The sequence below is a fragment of the Capsicum annuum genome, chromosome 8, assembly GCF_002878395.1.
Source record: "Capsicum annuum cultivar UCD-10X-F1 chromosome 8, UCD10Xv1.1, whole genome shotgun sequence".
In the NCBI taxonomy this organism is placed as follows: domain Eukaryota; kingdom Viridiplantae; phylum Streptophyta; class Magnoliopsida; order Solanales; family Solanaceae; genus Capsicum; species Capsicum annuum.
In genome coordinates, this window is record NC_061118.1 from 172,309,189 (window position 1) to 172,337,159 (window position 27,971).

At 34.4% G+C, this 27,971-nt stretch overlaps 3 protein-coding genes across 8 annotated transcripts; all 3 read left to right on the forward strand.

Moving 5' to 3' along the window:
- Positions 1-6,322, forward strand: LOC107840578 (glycerate dehydrogenase). The gene is made up of 13 exons (XM_016684482.2): positions 1-774; positions 886-969; positions 1,702-1,842; positions 4,255-4,376; positions 4,476-4,557; positions 4,714-4,786; positions 4,864-4,955; positions 5,056-5,130; positions 5,216-5,323; positions 5,545-5,622; positions 5,774-5,818; positions 5,936-6,050; positions 6,146-6,322. Exons 1-13 carry the CDS (start codon positions 652-654, stop codon positions 6,166-6,168), a joined length of 1,161 nt encoding a protein of 386 aa, XP_016539968.1. The 5' UTR covers positions 1-651; the 3' UTR covers positions 6,169-6,322.
- Positions 6,323-9,177: 2,855 nt separating this feature from the next.
- LOC107840580 (SKP1-like protein 1B) lies at positions 9,178-11,394 on the forward strand. Its single transcript, XM_016684483.2, has 2 exons — positions 9,178-9,714; positions 11,059-11,394. The coding sequence occupies exons 1-2, from the start codon at positions 9,418-9,420 to the stop codon at positions 11,230-11,232; spliced, it is 471 nt and encodes a 156-aa protein (XP_016539969.1). The 5' UTR covers positions 9,178-9,417; the 3' UTR covers positions 11,233-11,394.
- Positions 11,395-19,347: 7,953 nt separating this feature from the next.
- On the forward strand, positions 19,348-27,204 carry LOC107880041. 6 transcript variants are annotated; one of them, XR_001677153.2, is made up of 3 exons: positions 19,348-19,499; positions 19,569-19,628; positions 27,154-27,204. XR_001677153.2 is itself a non-coding variant. In XM_016726960.2 (3 exons), exons 1-3 carry the CDS (start codon positions 19,379-19,381, stop codon positions 24,628-24,630), a joined length of 303 nt encoding a protein of 100 aa, XP_016582446.1. In that variant the 5' UTR covers positions 19,348-19,378; the 3' UTR covers positions 24,631-25,480. The 6 variants fall into 6 exon arrangements, 1 of the variants encoding a protein (XP_016582446.1); XR_007043820.1 differs by lacking the exon at positions 27,154-27,204 and adding an exon at positions 22,541-25,481; XR_007043821.1 differs by lacking the exon at positions 27,154-27,204 and adding an exon at positions 22,552-25,481.
- Positions 27,205-27,971: the final 767 nt, after the last annotated feature.

Sequence of the window (27,971 nt, forward strand, 5' to 3'; positions counted from 1 at the left end):
CCGCAACCTTAGATACTTGAGGAAAATTATGATTTTCTCTACTTCAATCTTAATGTTCATTAGGCTTCTCCAAGGGGATTCACCATAAGACTATTTTCCCTATCGAACGTTCGAAATGTTCCCATATGAATCCATCCAGTACTCGTCTTGGCTCAATCAATATGTAACACAAAGATACTTATAATACTCACGTGTTAGTGATCAGGTCCTTTAGATTTTCGAGTTTTTGTTGATACAAATTTTATTTTATGCTATAAAAAGAGGGATACTGGTAAAACACAACAGTGAAGAATCTCATCTGCATCAAAACTTGGTGGTTCACATTTGTTTTGGGGCTAAATTTTGTCGTGGTTCAATAAAGATAGCAGCCCACTTACGTGGCATAAAATTGGAGTCTCGTTATCCTCTACCAAAACGAGAGGTCCTCAGCCCAAATTCCAATCACTTCCCCTGCTACTCCAATGTATCATTCTTCTAATAACCAACAAATCATAACCCGACACGTAGACATAATCGCTGGAATCCAAAGTTGTATGATGTTCTGCAAAACACCTGATCATTTCCAGCAATATTATTTATGTATTTAGGAACAATAGAAACCATAAGATTTTAAGTGAGTGAGTAAATATATTGACGTTAGAATTGTTGGAGATGGCAAAGCCAGTGCAAATTGAAGTGTGGAATCCAAATGGAAAATATAGAGTTGTTAGCACAAAATCTATGCCTGGGACTAGATGGATTAATCTTCTCATTCAACAAGATTGTCGTCTTGAAGTAACAAACAACATATTCAATTACTGTTCCATCATATTACTATTTCTTTTTCTTTTTTTTTTATAGCATATGTTTTTGGGTTTGATTAACTTTGTTTAATGCATTTTGTAGATATGCACTGAGAAGAAAACCATTTTATCAGTTGATGACATTCTTGCTCTTATTGGAGATAGGTGTGATGGAGTCATTGGCCAGGTGATCAATCATACATGTGTTATGTTATGACTTGCTAATTGCTTATTAATTTAATCGGATTTAAGTTATATCCGCTGACAATACAAATTTGCCCCGGAACTGTACGATTTAGAGCTTTGCAAATGATGTAAATTTGGAACGAACTTTGCGAATGATTCATATTTGCCCTTAAAACACATAGATGGTTTAAATTTACCCCGTTATGCTGCTTCCGTTAGCTCAGAAGGGCAAAATTGAGCGCGAGGGGTAGAAATGGGACACTTTATAAATGGAGGGTAAATTTTCTTGCTTAGTCGAGAGACAAATTTGGAACTTCTCCCTATTTTAGCTAGCTTTTGGCGATAGATTTGAGTCAGCTTTTGAAACTTTATCTTCGAATATTTGTTTGATCATGAAATTTGATCAGATTTTGATGATAAGTTTTTGGGAGAAATTTCACTTCCACCCACAAAACTTCAATATTTTCCAACTAAAATGCATGTCCAAACACAACTACAAGTTCCAAAAATCATAACTTGAAAAACTCAGATTTTCAAGTTTCAACTTCAAAATCTAAGGCCAAAAGGGAGCTACTTAAACTAGTGTAACAAGTAACCTGTCTCATCATTTTTCATGTTACTAATTCTATATTGATGGACAGTTCATTGTAGTTATTTTAGTATGTGATCTGATTTGTGTATTGAATGGAAGTTAAATTCAAATAATCTGTTATTTGGGTTTTGTTTTGTTTAGTTGACAGAGGACTGGGGAGAGACGCTGTTCTCTGCATTAAGCAGGGCTGGAGGGAAAGCCTTTAGTAACATGGCTGTAGGATACAACAACGTTGATGTCGAAGCTGCTAACAAGTATGGTGTTGCTGTTGGAAACACACCTGTAAGTTACACTTGTTCTTTTTTCGGTTTGTAATAATCTACCTCGTATCTTTTAGAGTTAGTCATTTCAAAATAAGGCGATCGTATCATATCTATATATTTGCATATGTATATACATAGTTAGAGCCAAAAGCAATGCGTTCAGTTGAGCCCAACTAACTCATCCTAGGACCCTTCTGGAAGAAGGGAGGATGACTAGAAGGTCATGAAAATGTTTAAACTTATCAAAACCATTGAATCTTTGCCGATACTTATTCAACTCTTGTTTTACCCAACACACAACAATGAATCCGTAGTACAATATGGAAGTTACAGTGGGAATTGTTTCCTTTTAATAACAGCAAGTTTTCATTTTTCATATACAAGGTCTTTTATTTGGAATTTCTGTTATGAGGGAATGCTCCAATTCACTTTGAATTGAAGCTAGCAGAACATACCTTTAAATGAAATTACACACAAGCAGAAGTGTTATTCTGAGCTTGCTATACGTGTGTCCAAAGGATCTGTTCGTTCTAGATGCCACAGGAGTAATTTTGTAGGACCAAATCGACTTGATCATTAAGTTAAATACAACAACAACAACAACAACAAACCCAGTGTATTCCCACCTAGTGGGGTCTGGGGGGGTAAAATGTATGCAGTCCATACCTCTACCTCTGAAGAAGTAGAAAGGCTATTTCCGATAGACCCTCGGCTCAAGGCACGAGATACCACACAAACACATAGTAAAGCACAGAAGCAGATTACATAACATAAATACGGCACCCATAAGTAATATAAAACAGAGGAGAGCAGAGGAAAGCACACAGATTCGTAATGAAACTTGGAACACGGAACACGGAATCAGAACAGGAATAAAACCCCCACCACGTAATTCCCTACACTAGCGACCCAAACTGGCCCTAGTCCTCTGCCGTAATTCGCGTCCTCCAGACCTTCCTATCCAGGGTCATGTCCTCGGTGAGCTGTAATTGTTCCATGTCCCGCCTAATCACCTCACCCCAGTACTTCTTCGGCCTACCCCTACCCCGCCTAAAACCATCCAACGCTAGCCTCTCACATCTACGGACCGGGGCATCCGTGCCCCTCCTCTTCACGTGTCCGAACCATCTCAATCGTGCTTCCCGCATCTTGCACTCCACTGAAGTCACACCAACCTTCTCCCGGATAGTCTCATTCCGAACTCTATCCCATCTAGTCAGCCCACACATCCAGCGCAACATCCGCATTTCTGCCACCTTTATTTTTTGGATGTGGGAGTTCTTAACTGGCCAACACTCCGCTCCATACAATAAGACCGGACGGACTACCACCATGTAGAATTTGCCTTTAAGCTTGGGCGGCACCTTCTTATCACACAGCACCCCCGACGCGAGCTTCCACTTCATCCATCCCGCCCCAATACGGTGCGAGACATCCTCGTCAATCTCACCGTTACTCTGGATCACGGACCCAAGATACTTGAAATTATCCCTCTTACATACCTCCTGTGCTTCCAGCTTCACTACTCCCTCATTCTCCCGCCTCACGTCATTAAACTTGCATTCCACATACTCTGTCTTGCTTCTGCTCACCCCGAACCCTTTAGACTCAAAAGTTTTCCTCCACACCTCTAATTTGTCATTCACACCCCCTCGAGTCTCATCTATCAGAACTACATCGTCTGCAAAAAGCATACACCATGGCACCTCCCCTTGAATACGCCGCGTCAACACATCCATCACCAACGCAAACAAAAAGGGACTAAGAGTAGATCCCTGATGCAATCCTGTCAGGACAGTGAAATGCTCTGAGTCTTCTCCCGCCGTCCTCACCTGGGTTTTCGCTCCATCATACATATCCTTAATTGCTCTGATATATGCCAGCGGTACTCCACTCACCTCCAAGCATCTCCAAAGCACCTCCCTGGGGACTTTGTCGTAAGCCTTCTCCAAGTCGATAAACACCATGTGCAGATCCTTCTTCCTTTCCCTATACTGTTCCACCAACCTCCGTACCAGGTGGATTGCCTCCGTCGTTGAGCGGCCGGGCATAAATCCGAACTGGTTTTCCGAAATAGACACTATCCGTCTCAGCCTCACCTCAACCACTCTCTCCCAGATCTTCATAGAGTGACTCAATAACTTAATCCCTCTATAGTTATTGCAACTCTGAATGTCCCCCTTATTCTTATAGAGAGGGATCATGGTACTCCACCTCCAAGCCTCGGGCATCTTTGCCGTCCTGAAGATTTCATTAAACAATCCAGTCAACCACCTTACACCAGCCTCTCCAACGAACTTCCAAAACTCCACCGGTATCTGAATGGCAATTGATAGGCGTAAATTATCAAGAAAACTTGCTTGTTAACTGGATATGTGCATATTCATAGAGTTGTCCATTTCCTTTTCTCACATAATGTTCTTATGGTCAGGGAGTACTGACAGAGACTACAGCAGAGTTAGCGGCTTCACTTTCTTTAGCAGCAGCGAGAAGAATTGTGGAGGCAGATGAGTTCATGAGAGCTGGCAAATATGAAGGATGGCTTCCACATTTGTATGAAAATGTTTAATTCTATTTATTGTGTCTTCTCAGGTCCATAATTAAATTCTTTTGGTCTTATACTTCTCTGATTTCCTTGGAATTCTCTTCCAGGTTTGTGGGGAACTTGCTTAAAGGACAAACTGTTGGTGTAATCGGGGCTGGCCGTATTGGATCGGCTTATGCCAGAATGATGGTAATCAGCTGATATTTTACCCTCTACGTGGTTATTCTCATGTTTTCTTTTAGTATGACCTTCTTCACTTGCAAAAATTCGTCTTCACCGGAAAGGATTAGTTGATTGTAAATTTGCTATGTTAACTGGAAAAACTTTGGTGTTTTATTGCAACAGGTTGAAGGCTTCAAAATGAATTTGATATACTATGATCTGTATCAATCTACCCGTCTAGAAAAATTTGTGACAGGCATGTTTTGATCAGTCTGCTACATCAATAAACTTCTCAAGGTCATTGCATTTACTTATGTTTTCTCACTTTTGCAGCTTATGGCCAGTTTCTGAAAGCCAATGGTGAACAACCTGTGACATGGAAAAGAGCTTCATCCATGGAAGAGGTCCTCCAAGAGGCTGATGTGGTAATTATCTACATCAAGAGTGCACTACTGGATTTCTTATTCATGTATCTGTATACATTTCTCATTCATGTTCTTATCTCTGATCAAAACGCTTCTCTAGATAAGTCTACATCCAGTCCTTGATAAAACAACTTACCACCTTGTGAACAAAGAACGGCTAGCAATGATGAAGAAGGTAATAACATTTGCAAGACTATCTATTTTGCTTGCTGATTTACACAAAATATAATATCTTGATATTACTCAACTCAAACTTGTAGGAAGCAATACTTGTGAACTGTAGTAGGGGGCCTGTGATTGATGAAGTAGCTCTTGTTGAGCATCTGAGGGAAAATCCCATGTTCCGTGTTGGCCTTGATGTCTTTGAGGTAATAACTATAGTGATCTGTTCCTTTTTGGTGATCCCATTCTCTTGTTATGAACACGTTAAAGGAAAATGCAAGGTCAATGAGAAATTGTTAAAGTCACGCTCCATTTCTACCAAGCAATAAAGCTCGCAGAAAATAACTTACTCGTGTAGAGTGCAGGATGCTTTCCATTGTCTTATACATTCAAGTAATGCTCTTCTTTGATAATTGTGTTGTCTTAGGATGAGCCCTACATGAAACCTGGTCTTGCTGACATGAAGAACGCTGTTGTGGTACCCCACATAGCTTCTGCTTCTAAGGTATTCTAATGTATTCATCTGTGCTTAGCTGTGTAACATAAGCAACTTTCTGCTATGACAGCTACTTCCATCTAATTCTGACAATTCTCATGATTTTTGATAGTGTTGCCACTTAGTAAGAAAAAACTAAATCTCCTGATTTGTAATGCAGTGGACTCGTGAGGGAATGGCTACACTGGCTGCTCTGAATGTCCTGGTACACAATTTTGAATCGAAATTATGGACACACTTGTGCTAAAAATCACAGTGAACATAACGACACTGTTGTGCTTTGGATTCTGAATGTTGCATATGTTCGTTGATGATGTTACAGGGAAAAATTAAAGGCTACCCAATTTGGAGTAATCCAAACAGCGTGGAGGCATTCTTAGATGAGAATTCACCGGCCCCTGCTGCATGCCCGAGCATTGTGAATTCAAAAGCTTTAGGTAACTAACTCATGTGTGCAATATGTGAGAGATTCAAACTTGTGCCTATTCGCTTGAGGGCTATTTGCTAAGTACAAATTGCTTTACTATTGCAGGCTTACCTGTGTCAAAGCTGTGAACTTGGAACGTTTATATGCCAGATTGTTGGAAATGTAAGAATTGAAGATGTCTATTTCAAGCTTGAAAAGGATCTGATAATGCTTGGAAAATTTGATGTATCATGTATCACTCATTTGTCTATATCGTTTAAGGAAGCTTACCATTAAACTCCATTGATGCAATGTTTGTAGTAATCGACAGTTAAGCTCGAGACCAATTTCTAGAATTTGATAGCTTCTACGTTATCCATCCAAGGATGGAATGCCAATCGTTAGCAAATATTCAAGAACATAATACACTAGGATTTTTTCAACAATTACTGTCATTCAAGAAAAAATTCCGTATTTTCCGCCACGTAACCATTAAGTAAATGAAAAAATAAGCATACTTTAGTCTTGGAAGAAAGGAGAACTTACATGGTTTCAACAAGAATGTGCTTAATTGCCAGCCATTTTTGACTTGTTTACAAGTTATTCTCCTACCAATCGTTCATGGCATTAGTTTTTTCCTTTTGGGTTGAACTTATAGAATAAAAAAATCGACTTTTCAAATATATGACCAATATGGACAAAGTAATAAACTTGCATCAACATGCTATTTAGCTTCAGAGGAAGTTGGCATTATCAAAGAAAGAAAAAATAGCAAAAAGAGAGCCACTGCGCTAACGTATCTATATATATAGAGATAGATAGATACATATATTTCATAACTTTCCCTCGAGGTTAAGAACAACTACTCACATGATAAATATGTCAAAAAGAATAATAACTCAAGTTAAATTGGCGAGGATAAGCAATAGTTGGATTAATCAATTACATTATTATTTAATAATAGAATTTTTTATTTCATATTGAATACTTACTTCCCGATTAATTTAAATTCACATTATATAAAAGAAGATGACGAGTTCGAAGTCTAAAGGACAAGTTTTTTTAGTCAAAATTTTAAAAGGGCTCACCAAAATTGAAAAATTCTAAAATAAACAAGGTAAACACTTGTGTTTACCCTGTTCATTAAAAAGTTAGTCCAAATGTTAAAGTATAAGATAAAATGATGAATTTACCTTATTATTTACTATTTGTAAGGGTTGGCAAAGTGTAAGATATTACAAGATAAATTGAGTTGTTAACCTTGTAACGTAGGATCTCATGTTCACCTTATAAGGTAGGATCCTATGTTTACTTTGTAACAACTTCAAAATACTCGCTTCTATATAAAGAGTGTAGTAGGGGTTTATTTCTTGCATCAACTCAAAAAAAATTGTTAAACTTCACGATTCAAAAAGTTGTTGAACTTTATTCATTTTTTACTTTAAAATGAATAAGGTAAAAGTAAATTTACATTGGGGTGGTGAAGTTTTTCATGATGGGGATTCGGTGCGATATAGTCAGCGTCCTATAGAGGTTCAGTCATTTTCTTTATCTCTCAAATATGATCGTTTAAAAAGGTTATTTAGGAGTAAAATGAGTATTACTAATTCGGAAGATGATATGGTTATTTCTGGACAATATCCGAATTATTTTACGTCCAACGGACAACCAATGTGCCTTTTCAAATAGCCTCAGACCGATGCTTATTTTACGTGACATATACGTCAAACTGTGATGGTTCTGGATGCACAAAGTGTTGATATTTCATATCTATACAGAAAGAAAATTAAAATTAATTTTGATATGGATTTCATACAAAGTGTTAATTTACATATGCATGCAACTAAAGGGCAAACTTTTTACACATGCATGACAATACTAACTTAACGTAGGTTTAGGCTTAACAAGTTGATATGCTAATAACAACATTTGATAAATTAGTAAGCTACAAAAATGATTAATAATATTATATTACATACTTGTTTGTTAGATATTGAAAAAAATTATATAAAAAAGTAATTAAAGTATACCTTAAAGTGAATTTTTTTTTTATAAAGTAAACTTTGAGCAAAAACAAACATCCAAATAATATAGATGAATAGAGTGAAAAGTGTAATATGAATAAATGAATGAAATGAATGGGCGGTATATAAAGAAAATTAGTAAGGTAAGGAACACATTTTAACTTGTAAGGTAAGGGACACATGTTACCTTGTAATGCAGTGCATTTAAAATAAATTCGTCACTAAATAATTCCTTCGTTCATAAATACTTGTTCACTTTTGACTTGACATATGTCCTAAGAAACAATAAATAGGTAATTGATTTTATTATATCACCTTTTGAATATAATAAATTTTTACTTTGAAAAATATAATGAGTGGTGTATTGTATTTATTATCAAGGGTAAATAGGTAAAAATAAATAAATTATTCACTGATTTTATAAATTGAACAAGTATATGGGACATTCCCCAGTAAAAAAGTGGATAAATAAAGATATAAGATAAACTCAAAATTTTACCCTATAAGATAAACTCACTATTTTACTTTACACTTTTTTCAATTTTAATATGTCTTTTTGAAATTTTGATTAAAAAGACTTACCTTTTTGTGTCCGGACTCAAAAGATAACCCTCTCAATCATTTATGGTGAACTACACCATATATGATTTTTGAACCAATTGTTTTGTTATGTGCCTCAAACAATTAATGGATCCTTTCATTGTGTAAGCTTCTTTTTCTATCAGGGAAAAATTGAATCCAAAATTTGTGGATCCAAAAAATGAAAAATTGTGTGTCACACAAAATTATATTTTTTATGTGATACGAAGCATAGTTCTACTATGAGAGATGGATGATAATTTTAGTTTTCTAATTGAACTATTTCACTCTTTCATTAATTTGATATGATATACTAATAATTTTTTTTTTAATTAAAACATTGCTTTAATTTTGTACTTCTTCCCATGCTAAATTTGTTAAACTCGAACAATTTTAGCCAAATAAATTTTACTAGAACAAGGAATTCTCTTATTTATACGAGATGTTTACCTAAAAAAAGGACTATTGTAACTTTTGAGAAAAGAATTAGTTTAAAACTTTCTTTCAAAATTCTGCTTTATTTAAAAAAACAAAAAATAATTCTCTTCTTGTCGTAATATAAACCAAAATTAAAAAAACTTGAGTCGGTGAATCCGAAAAGGCCATAATTGCTAACCTAATAGGAATCGGGTAAAAATATTTTACCGAAACGCCACGCTTTTTCAATAAAACGCCTATATAAATAGAGGCCCCTTCCCTCAGAATTCTCACCGTTTACTCTTTTGCAATCTCTGTTTCTCTCTCTTGCTTATCAATTTCTAGGGTTTGCTATTTTTCTCTCTCTACAGATCGACGATGTCTGCCCCAAAGAAAATCTTGTTGAAGAGTTCCGATGGCGAGACTTTCGAGGTTGATGAGGCTGTTGCTTTGGAATCTCAGACTATCAAGCACATGATCGAGGATGATTGCGCTAACACGAGCATCCCTCTCCCTAATGTTACCAGCAAGATCCTGTCCAAGGTCGTTGAATACTGTAAGAAGCATGTTGATGCGGGTGCTAAGACTGAGGATAAGGCGTCTGAGGATGATTTGAAGAGCTTTGATAGTGAGTTTGTCAAAGTTGATCAGGGAACTCTCTTCGATCTCATTCTGGTATGGTTTTGAGATACTTTTTTGGTTAAAATTGTGTAGGTTATGGTATTTTTTTCGGGTTTTGTTTATCTGATTTGACTGATTGGTTGTTTATTTGCCTGATTTTTGTTTTAGGGTTTTCCGATGTTGTACCTTTATGCGATTGTTTTGTTATTTCTGCCTCTGTTGCTACATGCTTTTGTTGTACTGATTTGACTAATAGGTAGTTTATTTTCCTTCCTTTAGGGTTGATCAGTTTTGTATGGTTTAATTTCACCTATCTTCATATAAACCGTCTAGATTTAAATGATTCTTCATGTTTTTGCTGAACTGATTTGACTGTTTTGTTTAGGGTTAATCCGTGGTTGTGTGCTTAGTGTTGCCGCTTTTTGTGTAAATTGTCTTGGTTAGGCTGATTTTTCATGCTATTATTATGCCGATTTGACTGATAAGCTAGTTTATCTGCCTGATTTTATGGTTGAGGTTAACCCGTTGCTCTGTGGTTTGATTTTACCCTTTTTGTCTAAATTATGTTGATTTTTATGCTTTTGTTGTACTTGTTTGATTACAATTCTGTTTATTGTGCACGGGCTGTTATACCCTTATGTTCTGGTTATGGTTTATGTTTCTCTTGCTTTAATTGTTTGTGTATTTTTTATTTTCTAGCTTTAATTGGTACTGATTCGGTTGATAGGTAGTTTATTTTGCCTGATTTTCTGTTCAGTGCTCATTGGAAAGTTTTTTAACTTCTGCCCCTGTTTTGCTCGTATTGTTCGTGTATATAGTGTGTGTGCCTGATTTGCCAATGCTTTTGTGTACTGTTTAGGTTCCATCTACTGTTGCAGGTTTTATGCATTGCATTTACATCTGTTGCCTCTGTTGCATCCAATATTTGCATCTGTTGCATCTTGGGTGATTGATGTTATCAGCTGGGCTAATTGTAAAGTAGCTGTAGAGGAACTTAGTAAGTGTGGGGTGATGGCATGCTTATAATTTCCTGTGATGTAGATTTTGTTCTTAGTGTTGATTCGGTTGTTTTGTGAATTTCGAATCATCTTTTGGTGGCTTATCATTGTATATAATATGTTTTGTACTTTTGATCTGGCATACTTCTATTTTGTAGCGTCCCAAAATGTTTGTGACATTCAATTTTTATAGGAAGGCTTAACTTTAAAAATTCTTTTTGTGATGTTTTTGCTGCTAGGCTAGATCTTTCAACAAGTAGTTTAGTAGTATATGGTTCCTGTATCACTGATGCTAATATGACATGCTGGTAAAGTTAACCTCTAAAATAAGGAGTTTGTTTGTATTCTTTTAGTAACTTGTTTTAGATTTCTAATGAATGCTGTTCTTACAACTTTTCAGGCTGCTAACTATTTGAACATCAAGAGCCTGCTAGATCTCACCTGTCAGACTGTGGCCGACATGATCAAAGGAAAGACTCCAGAGGAGATCCGCAAGACCTTCAACATCAAGAATGACTTCACACCTGAGGAGGAGGAGGAGGTCAGGAGGGAGAATGCTTGGGCCTTTGAGTGAAGAAGTGCCCATATTTTGATGCTATAAACACTTTCTATTAGTAGTAAATATGTTTCTAATGGATGTTTGCTTTTGGAACCTTTAGATTTCGTTGTTCTTAAACTTTTGCGTCACAACTTTTAAGTGGTGGGTTGTTCAATGAGAAGATTTGTTTAAATCCTATTTGTGCTATGCTTATATTTACTTGGTTTATTGGGCTGTTAACTTCCAAGTGTTATTGCTTTAAGTGGTGTTTTAGCTAGTGGCATATTTGTGTCTGAAGTTGGCATGATTTTCTGAATGATTCTTGGTGTAGGCTAATCTAGAGGGATTTGAAATGACCCAGAAACTAGTGTCAAGGGGCCAACTGGGTTAACTATGGTTTTGCAGTAAGGCTTGAACATCTGCTGTTGTTTGCTGGTTTTCATGATGGTAGCCCCATTGTTTTTTTCTTTATGGATGGGAAGTTATCATGGACTTTGCGGGGAGGTAATGACTTCCAGAAAGTATTTGCAGTATTGTTTGAGTCTTTTAAACAAGAATTTCACGCCTCTCTTTTGGCGCTGGTTTATTTTTAATAGTTGCTTTGACGTCTGACCATGAAAGGGTGCCATTTTTATTAATAGAAGGAAAGACTCTGGGCCGCCTAGATCTCTCAATCCAGAATCACTAGGACGGGTGGGAAAACCTGATCCCATGACTCACTTTAGTTATTTAGTATGGAAGGCAGGCAAAGAAAACTCAAGCAGCGCCAGCTAGCTCTCTAATTGGACAATGAGATAAATTCACCTCCTTGGTCTGTGCTTTTACTCATCAGAGTTAAGGGAATAGATGGAACAAGCATGAACCTTTTCAGCACTAAACATTTTGCTTCCTGTGAACGTTGAACATGTCGGAATGGTTCACTAGCCCTGCTCTACCCAAGTATTATTTGCATTAGGCTACTAAATAGGTAGATGCCATTCACAAACAATGAAAATTTTGAGGAGTCTTTAAGAAATAAATCTAATGGCACTCCATCTGGCAAGGAAGGCGTACTATTTTGAATGCAAGTGTGTTCTCTGTGTAGAGTTTTTTGGGGGAAGGAAGGAGTATGATTTTGAATGCAAGTGTGATCTCTCTGTGTAGGGTAATGATTCGTCTTAGACCTCTGTTTTTGAAAGTGTATTACATCTTGTGTGTGTGCCGTGGATGCTGCTTAGTTGTTATATGGTTGGTACGTATTTACCTGATTGAAATTGTGTCGCACGGACAACGGGCCACAGCATTTATGAGGTTAGTGCTTGCATTGCTCTGGAAGCAAGGTCAAGTTCCAAGCAATGGCAAGAATTCAACAGAAGCTTAGAGATCAGAGTGGATATCCTGTAGAAGCATTGTAATGTGTGCGAGTGTGTGTGTGTGTTTTCAGTCGATAAAATAGCATAGCATTGGCAGGTAAGATGTTCTGTTAGAGGTGATCGATCTTGGACCCCCGTGTAGTTCTGCTGGAATGATTGATCGATATGTTCTTGGAATTGATCGGCTATATACAAATAGTTACAGTTCTACTTTTGCCAGTTCATGCATTCTCTTCTTTCTCACTTAAGTATGCCATCTTTTCCTATGACTCCTTTATATTTCTACAGTTCAATAACAGCTGTTGTTTACGCATAATTTCGGACTGACGCATAATTTTGGACTCAAATACTGCTTTCTTAAAGAGAGGTTATAGAGCTGGTCTTTCCCCTCATTTTATTTCCACTTATGTTCAGGATAACAACACAAGTCGTAAGTTCTATCTGGTTGACCAATTTCATGGAGAGATGTTTTATCATCATTGGAGGTGTACACAAATGGTATATGCCAAAGATCCATTGAGTTCCACTGTACAAGGATGTTTACCTGTCAAGGTAAGGATGTTTACCTATGCCAGGGGCGGATCTAGGGGCCCGGGTGCGGTTTCCTGGAACTCAGTAACTTTTGTGCGGATTTAGTATTTATATTGAAAAATCTGGTAAATATATAGGAATTATAAGTTGATTAGTATGTTGATTCAGGTTTTACACAAAGGGGGCGGGGGGGGGCGCCCTGCCCTGCTACTTTGAATAGACTCACATATTCATAATTGACCACTTTCTTGACTACTCAAATCTCTACCAGACACTATCAGAAGCTCTTATCGAAGGATTTGACCCAGTAGGTAGGACGAGGGACAGAATGGATATGGTTTTCAGAAGTTAAAGAACTTAGATGCTCATTCTTTTTGTAGAAAATGAAAACCACAGAAATTTCGTGTAATATGAAAGTATTTACAGAAAATCTCTTTAGATTTTCTCTCTCCCTATTTTACAAAATATACTTATACATTCGTGAGTTTGTTATACATTCGTGAGATGTATGACAAAACTGTTTTGTCTACAATTAAGGAAAAGAGCTATCAGAAAATATCTTTCAAATCCTTAAATTACTCCATTAAATAACTATAATTAAGTAGTGTATGAGTTAATATAGTAACTAAAATTTAAATTTCAAAAAAACTCTTAAACATTACTGTTAATTTTCATAACTATTGATATACGTTCTTGAGAAAAAAAAAAGTCGACTACTTTTTTGATTTATGAAAAAAAAAAAAAAAGATGAACATCCCCATATTATTGCGTCATTCCGGTGTTTGGGAGTCGGAAATCAGTTATAAATCATACAAAAGTGATGTCATTATTGTTTCTGAAAGTATTAACTTTCTGAAATTGATTGTTACGATCGCCATGGAATTGGATCTGCAAAAAATTGAAGTGATTAAATCGAGTTTGAAAGAGAAACAGGGGTTGTACTTTGTATCGAAGGTAGTGAATATGATTCGATTGCGTTACGGTCATTGTAATAAAGGTATGATATATAAATATTGTCTTTATTTGTTGATGATTTAATGTATGGTAATATGCTATCAGACGTTTTGAAAAAGTTCATGTTTTGAAGTTGAGTTTTGGGGAATTTAATCATAAAATTTTGAATGTATTAACATATGATTATACATTCGAGCAAATGTATAATGAAACTGTGTCAGGCCCAAATTGTTTATTTTTACTGAAATTATGAGTTGTAGAACTTTTGTATAATACAAGGACTCGGGTGTAAAAAATTTATGCAGATATGTACTGCACTGTTGTAACATAGACTGCAAGTGGGTGTTGAAGGCGTCTTGTATGAATCATTCGAAAATATTTTTGATAAAAAGATTTGACTCGAGGCATACTTGTAATCTTAGCGATAGAGTTGCTGAATAATTTGGTTGCAACAACAGATTTTGTGAGTGAATTTCCAGCACCAAAATTAATTAATCGCAAGAGAATACACACACAAGCGGACATAATTGAAGAAATGAAGGTTGTTTACGGAGTTGATATTAACTACATGAAAGTTAGATGCGCAAAAGAGAAGGCGATTGCGATACTTACAGATGGACGAGCAGATGGATATCGAAAAAGCCCCATTATATCTATATGCTGAACCAAATGTATCCGAAATCGCACATTTGGATGCATAAGACATTAGTAACGAGTTTAAATACTTGTTTATTACCTTACATCCCATGATAAGGGGTTTTGAATTTCGTTGACCTGTCGTGGGTGTGTATATACTATGTAATTTGGCAACTATTATAGTAAAGAGTTGTTGAAACGTAATGTGTATTACACAATTATACATTAAACTTTCATATATAAGTAATGCATGATATACTATTATACTTTATTAACATGCATGATGTTTTACTGACAACAATGACTTTTAACTGACCACATGTATTATTTTTTATTTAAACAACATAAGAAATGGCAGACTTATGTAACATAATTCGTGAAAATTTAAGTTGCCTTTTTCATTTTGTTTTATGTGTATGATTATAGATTATACTTTCGTGTAAATGTATGATACATTCACAAAGTATTTAATATAAAAAATACATTAAAAGTATGTTAATAATATATGATATATTGTTATAGTTTTAAAATATGTATGACGTTAAATATTTTCTTTATTTTCTATTAAGTCATAAGCGTTTAACAACATGTATGATGTTATGTAATACATAAGTTTTAACGTGTGAGACACTTGTTCAATGTATTATTAACTTATAACATAATTTACGTATAGCTAAAAATTCAATATGTTGATATACAATAACAAATTATTTTGTAATTTAGTTTTATACGTTATATATAATAAAATGTAAGGCAAACTCAATAACTACCAAACTATATTAGTAACATTACAATATAGTGTAACTAATTGCAAAACATTTCTTCAGAAGGTATGTATGTATAATAAAAATAAGGACATCCATAAAATGTGAATTAACATTCAAAAAGTAACATTGTAACCGTTTAACATCGAAAAATTAGTTGTTTCAATGACGACTATTATAAAAAAATTCAATTCTAAAGTAACAAGTGCACTTTCATCAATTGTTTGGAGATAACTATTCCTCGGCCGAGGAGGATCCTCATTATCACTCGTGTGCCCTTCTTTTGCTTTTGTCACTCCGTAATGCCATAGTAATGAAGCATAGTGTGCACATTGAGTTCCAGCATTAAACCCACATGAATGGACTTGCTGTCCTTCACTTAATATTCTGCATAGGCAGACACAAAGATGCCACAGTCCCTGATTTAAAGAAAAAACGATGAAGTAACAGTCCGTTCAATAATTATAACATTGTTATACATGTAAAAAAAATTAAATTTACTTAAATGGTTCAGTCGGTATTTCATGTCCTGGAAAAATAAAATCAGGCCCTAATTACACAATAGTTACATATGTGTGATGATAACTAATACATTTAAAAAAATAAATCAGACCATAATTAAACAATAGTTAGACATGTATGAGGGCAACTTATGCATTTAAATAATAAACTGCAGTAATTTATAATATCATAATACACAATTTCACCTTAAATATGTATGACTTATAAGCTTGTTAGATTGTATAATGCCACCTTTCAAAATAAGTAATGTATAATGATTGATATATTATAACTTATACATTATAATGTAATATTCCATAATGTATAATATCATACTATTAAGTGCAAAACTTTGGCTAAAGTGAGAACGTATAATGTCACTTTATACAATATTAAAAAGTGCAAAACTTTGGTCAAAATAAGAATGTATAATGTCACTTTATACAATATTCAAACATTCACAACGTATAATTCCACTTATTACAATAACTACCTCTTTTATGTACATCTTCTTAGTTTATAATATAATTGAATATAAAGCAGAAGACTAATATTATACATTAGTCTGATATATAAAGTAATGTATAATCAAATAATATAAATGTATAATATCAAATATGCCAGGAACAAAACCAATAAAAATATTTTGTTCTTGAGCATCTAACTGACTAAGTCCTAAACTAAAGTTAGGACGAGAATCCATTACCAAATTTATACCCAAAAGAAACAAATCAGTCCAGCACTAAGGCCCAAAACCAAATAAAATACAAGCAATTAACATTGCTTTGAGTCCAACTCAAAGTGAAAATCCTATGTATACTAGAGGAGCATGACCCGTGTCAGTACGTGCTCAACATTAAGATATTTATTTATCTTTTCAATGTTGATACATTTAAATAAAAGTTTTTAATAAAAGAATTGCATATGTTTTCCAGGATTCATCTGAAATCTAGCATGAGTTCAACATATGTTATTTTAATATGTATTTAGATAATTTAAGTTGTTAACTATTGTAATTTATAATATTTTTTATATAATTTTCAAATTAATATACGTTACTTTTCTTGGCCAAATTTTTGTGGCATTGATAGTCAATTATATTTTAAAAATAATTTAAGTTTTTAATTATCGTGATTTATAATACTTTTCTTCTATTCCAATTTCAGTGACACTAATATAATTTCAAGAATCGACAAAATATTTTATATTTTTTAAATCTTTTAAGTTGTTAATTATTGTGATTTCTAGTATTTTTCATGTAATTATTTTGAAATATATAACATATTAAATTATTTTTAGATATTTTAAGTTGTTAACTATTGTAATTTATAATACCTTTTATGTAATTTTTGAATAATATATGCTAATCTCCTTGTCCAGAGTTTTGTGTCGACGATAGTCAATTATATTTTTTAAATAATTTAAATTTTTGATCATTGTGATTTATAATATTTTTTCTATTTCAACTTATGTGGCACAATGCTTAAATGACCATAATAATTAATTAGAGGTGATATAGTAAAATGTAATTATTATTATTTATTATTTTTATTATGTGTATGTGTTGATTCAAGAAGAATTTGGAAACATTTAGAAATGAGTTGAATGTTACAAATGTTAAGAATCCATTTGGTGCTTCTTGATTTCTTTACATTTATCTCTTGTGTGTTTTTACTCTTTTGTCTTTTGAGTATATGTAGTAATTTTTATTGTTTTTTTAAAATATCATGAAATTTTTTATTTATAGTATATATATATATATATATATATATATATATATATATAGTAAAATCATGGATTCAATATTATTAATTTTTCAATACATAAGTGACTTATAATAATTAATTGCGGGTGATACATTAAAATCACTATTGAAGCAGCAGAAATCAGTCAATTTTTTTTTTGTTAATTATTGTTATTTACAGTTCTTTTTATTTCATTTTCAAATAATATATGTTGCTTTATATCTTCTTCTGTCTCGTCCCAATTTATGTGGCACTAATATAATTTTGATAGTCAATCAAATATTTTATGTTGACATATCATTTTGTTATTCTTATTTTTCTAATACATAAATGACTTATAATAAGGAGTGATATAGTAAAATCATCGTTCGAAAGGCGAAAATTTAATTTAAAACACTAAGAGTTAATTCCGCATTTTATGTCTATTTTATTTTTTATTAAATATTATTTATTTTCTTAATACGTAGATGACTCATAATAATTAATTAAGAGTGATTGATTATGTTATTACTATAAAAATTAATATAATTTTATCATATCCAATAGTAATCATCGATAATTCACCAAAATAGTATATTAATTAAATACGGGATGCTACATTTGCATCTGCAAAATATGATATTATTAAACATTATTGGATATTGCATTATATTTATCTTTCACAATAATAAAATTTTACTATATATTTTTCTTTATTTCTTTTTAACTTTTTTTTTTGTTAACATTTTAACTTGATACATATTGACCCAACACAAATTCTAAGAAAATATTCATTAGAATTTTTTTTATTAATTTAAATTTATTAATTTTGTACTTTAAAAATTTAAAGTTAAGTTTAAATATTAGTATTTCTATATAAGAAAAAAGTATTTTTAAAATTTAAATTTACTAAAATAAATAAAAAAATAAAAAAATTAATTTTCTATATAAAATTCAATTAAAATAATAAAAATGATTTACTTTAAATATTTAGTTGCAATTAATTAAGATAATTTTTTATTTTATCATGATTTATGGTGCACCGATAAAATTTTGAGAGTTGAATAGAACTTTTATCTATTTTTAAAAAAGCATTTGAACTTGTTAATTATTGTGATTTATAATAATTTTTACGTAATTATCAAATAATATATTTACTCCTTCTGTCCCAATTTATGTGGCTTCGATACAATTTTGCGAATCAACTAAATTTTTATATATCTTTTAAATATTTTAAGTTGTTAATTATTATGATTTGCAGTTCTTTTTCTTTTATCTCAATTTATGTGGCCTTACTAAAATAATGAGAGTCAATAAAATTTCTATATCTCTTTTAAATATTTTAAGTTATTAATTATTGTGATTCGTGGTAACAAATTAGTTTTGAACATGATAACCAATTAAATAAATAATTTTTTTTAATTCCAATATGTAGTTATAGTTAATTAATATAAATTAATAAAATATATTAAATATTTAAACCATTATGATGAAACAATGAAATTATTATAAATTAATAGAATATATTAAATATTTAAACTATTATGATGAAACAATGAAATTAATATATATTGGAGCATGGTATGTAATTAAGTGGGAGTGAAGGATTTTTTTGGTAATTGCATGAGAGGTGGTCGAAACCACCTCTTCTGTATAATAGAAATAAAATGACTTCACTCTCCAAATTGAGCTTACTTTCCAAAACCGCATCCCTTGATTCATGTTGCCTTCTTGCTATCGGTCGAACTCCACCATGTTTTCTCTGCTGTTATGGATCATCTGTGCACTTATTCCTTTCCTAGATGAGCTCATTTTAGCACAAGATGTGTCTCTTGATCAAGGTAACCTCCAACTATTTATTGATTGCATCTGCATCTGTGAGCTACCATTAAAATTGTCTTTATATGTAGGTGGATGGGCTAGTGAAGGTTGTTCTGTAAGGTGGAAGCCATCCGAAGATCCATCTCAAGGTATACCTTGTACTCCACCCTCTGTCCTCTTCTTTACTATCAAATTTGCTCTTGATAGTTGTACCTGGTGGACAAGTTTGATGTTGTGTCGATACCTGAATTTGCTGTTGATCTTCTGAAGTTAATGCTAAGGCTGATGTCGTTCCTCTTTGTTTTTGGTGATGTATTTTGTGCTGACTTATCTTAGCAAATCTAATTAGCAGTTGTGACTTTCCTAAAGTAGGAACTCTTATTTTGTAAATATTGTAGCTGCTTAGAATCTGCACCATGTGTGGTTTGTGTATCTTGCCAAACTTATGCATGTGGCTGTATGTATCTAGATCGTACACTTAGTGCTAGTATCTGTGACTTTTCTGTGTTTATGATTCTCCTTTCTTTGCTTGGTACTTACTGGAATGAATTGAAACTCACTTTACCATTTATGTCAATAGCTAAGTTAGCTATGTAGTCTGCTAGAAAATTCCCTTCCCTGTATCTCCATTCGTTCCTTAGCTCTCTGTATGTCCTCTAGTTGCTCAACCACCCCCCATGAAACTTTCCATACATTATTACCTTGACCAGTAGTAGAGAATTTGATTTTACTTTCACTTTTCTAATGTTGTGCTTCCAACAGTACCTGATTGCTTCATTTTTGTAATAACATTTGTTGTATAACCAATGTTTCCCCCTTGTGCATACAAAATATCTCCCTCTTTATTTCTCAGACAAAATCCATAAGCTCCAATACCAAGATTTCCTCTGTATGCTCCATCCGTATTACACTTAACAAAGCCAATTTCTGGAAACTCCCATTTCACCACTTGACAATAAATCCTTGGCTTGTAATTCTTGACATACCGTATCATCACCTCTCATTTTGTTGGATAATCTCTTTTCCATTTATATATCCTTCTCACTATGTAAATAAGTATTTGTTCAATCTGATTGACCATTCCCACGAAAGATATGTCTCTTCCATGTTTAATGTTGTTCATTCTCTTCCATAGGATCCAAATGAGCACGGCTAGTATGACTCTACACAACTGATGAAATCTTCTAGGTCCTTGTCTATTCCACCATATTTTCACCTGATGTGCAAGTTGCTTCCCTTCCTCGGTAATACCTGCAAAATTAGCAAAGAACCTTCATAGCCGTAAGGCTATTAAGGATGTTAGAAATAGATGTTCTATTGTCTCTTGTTCACTTTAGACACAACACCAACACCTTGACACCACATTTAATTTCATTTTTTTCAAATTGTTAACAATACAAACTCTTACCTTCCAAACCCTCCATAGGAAGAAATTAATCTTAAAAGGCAAATCCTTGTTCCAGATATACTCATACACCTCCTTCTTTACTTTTTTGAATCTTAACAGATTCCAGGCTGTTTTCATACTAAACACTCCGTTTGTGCTTTCCATCCACCATGCTCTATCCCTTACATCAGCTTGTAAGGTAGGACTAATGTTATCCATAATATACTTTACCATTTCTTCAGACAAATACAAACTGAGCATTAGCTTATTCCATTTCCCATGTATTATGAACTGCTTAATCTCTATCTCCTTTGCTTCTTGATAAGAATTTTCAACATAGTATAGTGCTCTTTGCTTGGTTTAATTATCGAATCGAAAAATTGTTGTAAGACCCCGTAAAATTCTCTCATAGTCTGAACCTTAGAGCGTATTCAGTGAAGTATTAATCCGGTACTAAAAGGTTGAGAAGCGTATTTCCAAGTGAGAAATATTTTGAACCGTATAGAATTTCTTTAATATCGACTTTTTGTCATGTAGAGAATTGAATAACTTTTCCGTCGATACCAAATTCACCTAAATCCGACACTTGGGCGAAGAGTTAGAGCCATTTTAGTGAGACAGTGTACCATCTGGTACTTTAGCGCATCGCGGAGCCAGCCAAAATGACAATCGTCAAAATCCAGTGAGCCTCCGCGATTATGGCACGTCACGCCGCCAAGGCTCAATTTCAGAGTTGTCAATTTCCAGTGCACCAACACGATTCCACCGCGTCGCGGTGCCTTTCCAGTTCGCAACCAAGGTGGCAATGCAATTTTCACCGCGTCGTGCCACCAATCAGTTTCCTAATTGTCCATTTTCCAGTGAGTTGGTGCACTTCCACCGCATCGCGCCATCATGTGAAATTGAAATTTTCAGATTCCATTTTTAAATTTCAAGGACCAATTGGTAATTTCCTAAAGCCCTAAACCAGTCTATATAAGGGATCCATACCCTAAATAACGAAAATACTTCTTTATTCATCAATTTTTTCCCCAAATCAAAATATTTTCTCTCTTAAGAAATCAAGAACAAGATCTAGGGTTTCTAATCCAAGACCCAAATCATCAAGATTCCTCCGTTAGCTTTTCAAGAATCAAGAAACTAAGGAATGCAGATGTTGATTCTTGGGTCCCTTTCATCCAAAAAACTCAAGAACCCTTTTTTAAATTTCAAAGATCTTATGTTTATGAGTTTTCATGATTCATGTGAATTGAATTGGAGTCCATGCTATTATTGAGTTTCTAATTCATGTCTTGTTTATGAGGTTTCAAGCTTTGACCCTAGTATGTGATATTCATGATAAACCCTCTTCAAATTGCTTGTTAAGTGATGTGTTCATGTCAATTAAGTGTAGAAATTATTGAATAAGCAAAGCTTATGTGAAGGAATTAGAGCCGTTATAGCATGTTGACTAGAAATTCCCAATTGTGTGCAAGCCTATGCATGCCAAGTGTTTGTTGAAAAACCTTAGAGAATGAATTGTGACATGTTAGCATGAAATCCCCCAATTATGTGTTCTTTAATGCATGTTAAGTGTTTGATGCAAGACCTTGTTTAATGGAGTATGAGGCAATAGCATGTCTCCCTATACTATCACATGTTTATGATTTCTAAATGCTTGAAGAGATGCTTTAGTAATTGTGAAGGTGAATGAATGTTGATACGAGCACGATCATGACGATGGATGTTTTTGAGTATTTTGAATGCAACCGAGGGAGTGTGCAAATTGAAGTGTGAAGAAGGGCCTTGGTGTGCATAAATTCACCCCAAAACACAATCCATGGGCGCCAATTTTGTGCCCTTTTCATTAAAGGACTCTTTTGTCTTTTTACCTCTTATTGTAATAAGTCTATAAATAGTGTATGATAGGGTTTTAGTTCATTAGTTATTGAATATTGATGAAAGAACACTTCTCTTGAGAGAGATCCTCCCTAGGCTGAAACTAGGACATGAGCAAATGTGGACTCACTTGTGAATGTGTATTGCTTGGAAACGATGGTGCTTGAGCAGTGGAATCTCTCTCATGTCTTTGTAAGAGTGTGGTGTTGCTATTGTAAGTCTTAGGGGTCCTTAGATATAATATATCTTTGGGTTCTTGGGTCTTATTGTAGTGTATGTCTCACTAACTATCTCTACATTTCATGTCTTAGTTAGTGTTATCTAGGGAAACCGTTAGTTCTTGTAATCTTGTAATCGTTGAATTGTTGTTATCCTATTGCGGTTCTTCTTATTATAATGTTGTTTATCCCTTGTTATTGTTAGTCATTTACACCTTGTTTCTTGTTGTTGTTGGAGCTGAGAATTGTGTTTGTGTTGCTCTCGAGTTTCCCTTTGTTTGTGGACTGTTTTGACTTCTTTTTGATATGATCCAAGTTTTTATCGTATCATCTTGGTATTGGCTCGATCTTGTTCCTACAAGATCAATCTTGGGCTTGCTTGTTAGAAAATCAAAAAACAAATTGTTCAAAAAAGATTGAAAATTTCAGAAAATAACAATCTGTCCATTGTTGTTGTCTTGGCCGAAATTGTGTTCTTGTGGTGTTCTTGGCCGAGATTTGTTCTTGGGTCTAGGTCTAAGAGCCTTTATTTGTCTTGTGTGTGTTTTTAGTGTTAGTTTTGTTCTTCACTAACACTGTGAGTCGATCTTGATTTGAGCTTATATTTGTTGATGTTGTTGATGTGAACTTGAGCCTTGACTGAATTGTTGTTGAACATTGTGTTGTGGTTTTCACCTTGGCCTTGTGTTGTTGTTAAGGATTGGTGGCTTAAGAGCTTTTTGTTGAAATTGTTGAAGCCTTGGCCGTATGGTTAACTTTGTTGTTGTAGTTGGATGTTGGTTGTGTTGTTGGTGTTCTTGAAAGTTGTTGTTGTGTTCTTGTTGATTCTTCACCCATTCATCTTTTGTTAAAACAAGAAAAGTTAACTTTAGATCTACAAAAGATGAAAGATAATTTGTAGTATTTGTTGGTGAAAGGTCTAGATTCACATCACTCTTGACTTGACAACAACTTTTCAACCACTTTTCCATGATTTAAGGACCCTTGTTTTAAGAAAAAGTACAAAGAAAGCCAAGTTTTCCTTTTTCAAATTTGAAAAGGGATTTCAAGACTTATATTTCCCTCCTTAACAAATTCCCACTAATTTCAAATTGCAAAGTGATCAAGACTTTAAATTGGTGAATAAAATGGCGCCAAAACCGTGACCAATAGTGTGCTGCCACGACATCACTTTTACTGTTCACGCAACATATTTTAAGCTCAAATTTTGATCTCTTAGTTTCATTTTGTGGTGTCTTTAGTGTCATTTTTTTATTCCAATTTTAACTTACAAGCTAGTGACCATTTACTAGATTGTGAGTTGGTTTTGAAACTGTTATTCGTATTTACGTCTTTGTGTGTTTTTCTTATTCTTTGGAGTCATTGTAAACATTTGGTTCACCTCTCAATACCTCTCGAAGTACAAGCAAGCATACAACACTTGTGGGATTAAGTGTGAGGAATCTGAGAACAAAGAAATAAAGGGAGAGTGTGAAGACCTTTCTTTTACAACTAACTCATTTTTTGTTTTGTAGTGAAACTTCTTGGCTAAACTCAATTGAGCCAGATTATATTGAAGGCAAATCTCAAGATGGAGAGGAATCCAAGATGCAAAATGAAGGCGTTGGCCAAGACTTGAAATTTTTGTGTTCTCGGTTTCTTCTTATTTTGTGGACTGATTTGGTTTAGTTGTGCTGTGAATTTGAGGTCAAATTCCTCTAAAGATGGAGAGGATGATACGAGCACGATTATGACGATGGATGTTTTTGAGCATTTTAAATGCAACCGAGGGAGTGTGCAAATCGAAGTGTGAAGAAGGGTCTTGGTGTGCACAAAGCCACCCTAAAACACACTCCATGGGCGCCTATTTTGTGCTCTTTTCATTAAAGGGCTCTTTTGTCTTTTACCTCTTGTTGTAATAAGTTTATAAATAGTACATGATAGGTTTTTAGTTCATTAGTTATTGATTATTGATGAAAGAACACTTCTCTTGAGAGAGATCCTCCCTAGGCTGAAACTAGGACATGAGCAAGTGTGGACTCACTTGTGAATGTGTATTGCTTGGAAACGATGGTGCTTGAGCAGGGGAATCTCTCTCGTGTCTTTGTAAAAGTGTGGTGTTGCTATTGTAAATCTTAGGGGTCCTTAGATTTAATATATCTTTGGGTTCTTGGGTCTTATTGTAGTGTATGTTTCACTAGCTATCTCTACATTTCATGCCTTAGTTAGTGTTATCTAGGGAAACCATTAGTTCTTGTTGTTCTTGTAATATTGTAATCGTTGGATTATTGTTATCCTATTGTGGCTTTTCTTATTATAATGTTGTTTATCCCTTGTTATTGTTAGTCATTTACACCTTGTTTCTTGTTGTTGTTGGAGCCGAGAATTGTGTTTGTGTTGCTCTCAAGTTTTCTTTTATTTGTGGACTGTTTTGACTTCTTTTTTATACGATCCAAGTTTTTATCGTATCAAATATCCATGGTCTTGATAATTCAAGAATGGTTGTGCTTTACTTTTATGTCATCGAGTCCTGGGGGTATTTATACCCGATAATTTAGCTACAGTCTAGAGCCCGTGTCAGTTTTCACGATAATCTCAGTCAAGCCACGATTCTCAGAACTCAGTGAATTATAGAACTCTGTACTCTCAGACAGATACAGAACTTAAGAAATCTCAGTAATCTTCGTAATTTCAGTATCGCTAGTAATCTAGCCTCAGTTCTATACTCAGCTCAGATATAGTAGTATTCAAGTGTTCAGTTCAGACCTCAGTAGCAATCGAGTAATCTATTCAAAGCTCTGTATCGCTCAGTCAGATAACGAGATTCAGCAGTATTCTGTCAGATACGGAACTAAGTGAATTCAGCGTAAGTCAGTCGGATCATTCGAGAAATATGATCAGTAACAGATTCAGCTCAGTTCAAGTTCAGTTAAGAATTAGTTCAGAGTCTTTCAGTTGGGAGTAGAAGCTAGCACCGAGAGAGTGCGGGGATGACGACTCCCCGTTAAAGAGGCAAAGTCGTTAGGAGCAATCCCTGAACTCTAGAACTACTTAGCCAGCGCAGGATAGAGGAGTCACCCGTTAGAAAAGGCTTGTCACCCGCCAAATATTCTTGACTATTATACTGCCTTAGGCTTGACTTCCTGCGAAGGTCACCCGTTAGAGAGACTTGACCAGAGAGGTCTTTATCTGTGGCACGGTATTGACACCCTTCCAGTTGGGGCTACAGGTTAGCCTCATCAGTTTAGATTTGGGGCATGTCAGTTAAGTGAGAACTCCTATAGTTACAATTTCAGTATCAATCTTCAGAAAAGAACTCAGAAATCAGAACTGCCAGATATAGTCATCTATCTCAGTGAGGAACTTAGATAGTTCCATTGATTCATAGGCCACCCACTAGATAGGTATGGTCCCACATAAAGTTATTCAGTATCAGTATTATCAGATCCAGAGATCACCCGCTAGGTAGGCTTGATCTCATATTCAGTTGAGCATTCTTGTTATCAGATCTAAAGATCACCCGCTAGATAGGCTTGATCTCAGATTCAGTTGAGTATTCTTGTTATCAGATCCAGAGATTACCCGTTAGATAGGCTTGATCTTAGTCTCAGGTTCAGTTGAGTAATCTCATTATCAGATCTAGAGATCACCCATTAGATAGGCTTGATCTCAGTCTCAGATTTAGTTGAGTATTCTCTTTATCAAATTCAGAGATCTTCCGCTAGATAGGTTTGATCTTAAACATAACCTTTTTTTATCATTGATAGTAGATTCAAGGATCATCCATTAGAGAGGTTTGATCTCAGATTCAGATAGTTGAGAGTAGTAAGCTTAGCTTTCAGTTATTGATGTGAGTAGATTCAGTTAATCAGCTCCAATAACATCAGTTTCTGAGATCACTCACTAGAGATGACTGATCTCAACTCTAGTACTCTATTATCAATATCAGGAGATTCAGTTGTTCAGTATCTCAGTATTAGTAGTGAGTTCAAATGACAGTAAAGCAGTATCCGAGTTTCAGTATTTCGAGTTGCGATGATTTTAGTTATGATTTGTGCATTTATGCATGCATTCTCATTCAGTACTCTTATGATTATTCAGTTAAGCAATTATTCATGCATAAGCTCTTGTATTTAGCCTTACCTCATCTTCATACTCGGTACATTCTCGTACTGAAGCATTTGTGCGATGGTGTTTTATTTGACACCATAGGTTCAGAGGCACGAGATCCAGAGTACCCCTAGCAGCTCAGTCTCAGTCAGCAGTAGTAGGCATAGCAGTGAGTCCTCTTCATTTGAGGATGATTCTTAGTTTATTATTGCATCAGATTTGGTTTAATTTTAGTAGACGGAGTTAATTGGGGACATGTCTCATCAACTCTATAGTTCATACAGTTTAGAGACTTTTCGGACAGATGTATCAGTATTCAGTTTTCAATTTTGAATATTTTCATATGTTTTGAACCTTATGGCTAGTTTCCGCATTTATTATCTATATTATGTAGTGTTCAAATACAAATATCAGTAGAGGGTTAGCTTGTGGTCCTTCGAAATTATGACCACCGTGTGATGTTTTGATTTCAAAAAATCAGGTCGTTACACTTGCTTCCCCTGATTCGATTTGCCACCAAATATTATGCTCTACTTCTTCCCTTACTTGAATCATCTTTTTCCATATTGGTGATATATCTTGACCTTGTGCTAACACTGAATGTTTCTTTTTGTAATACTTGTTCCACATGTAGTTACTCCTGAGTGACCTTATTGATGCTCTAAAGTTCCACCATAATTTGGCAAATAGAGCATCAACAATCAAGTGAAGTGATCTTAATCCTACACCCCTCCTCCTTAGGTCTACATAATTCCTCCCAAGCTATCCAGTGCTTACCCCTAATATACCATGTCTTACTCAACAGAAACTTTGGTATTAACTTATGTAAGTCTACTGTGCCATGCTAGAATTCTTATCCTCACCTTTTGAATCAGGTCTTCAAAGTGACTTTTCTTCCTTCTCCCATAATATAAAGGGCA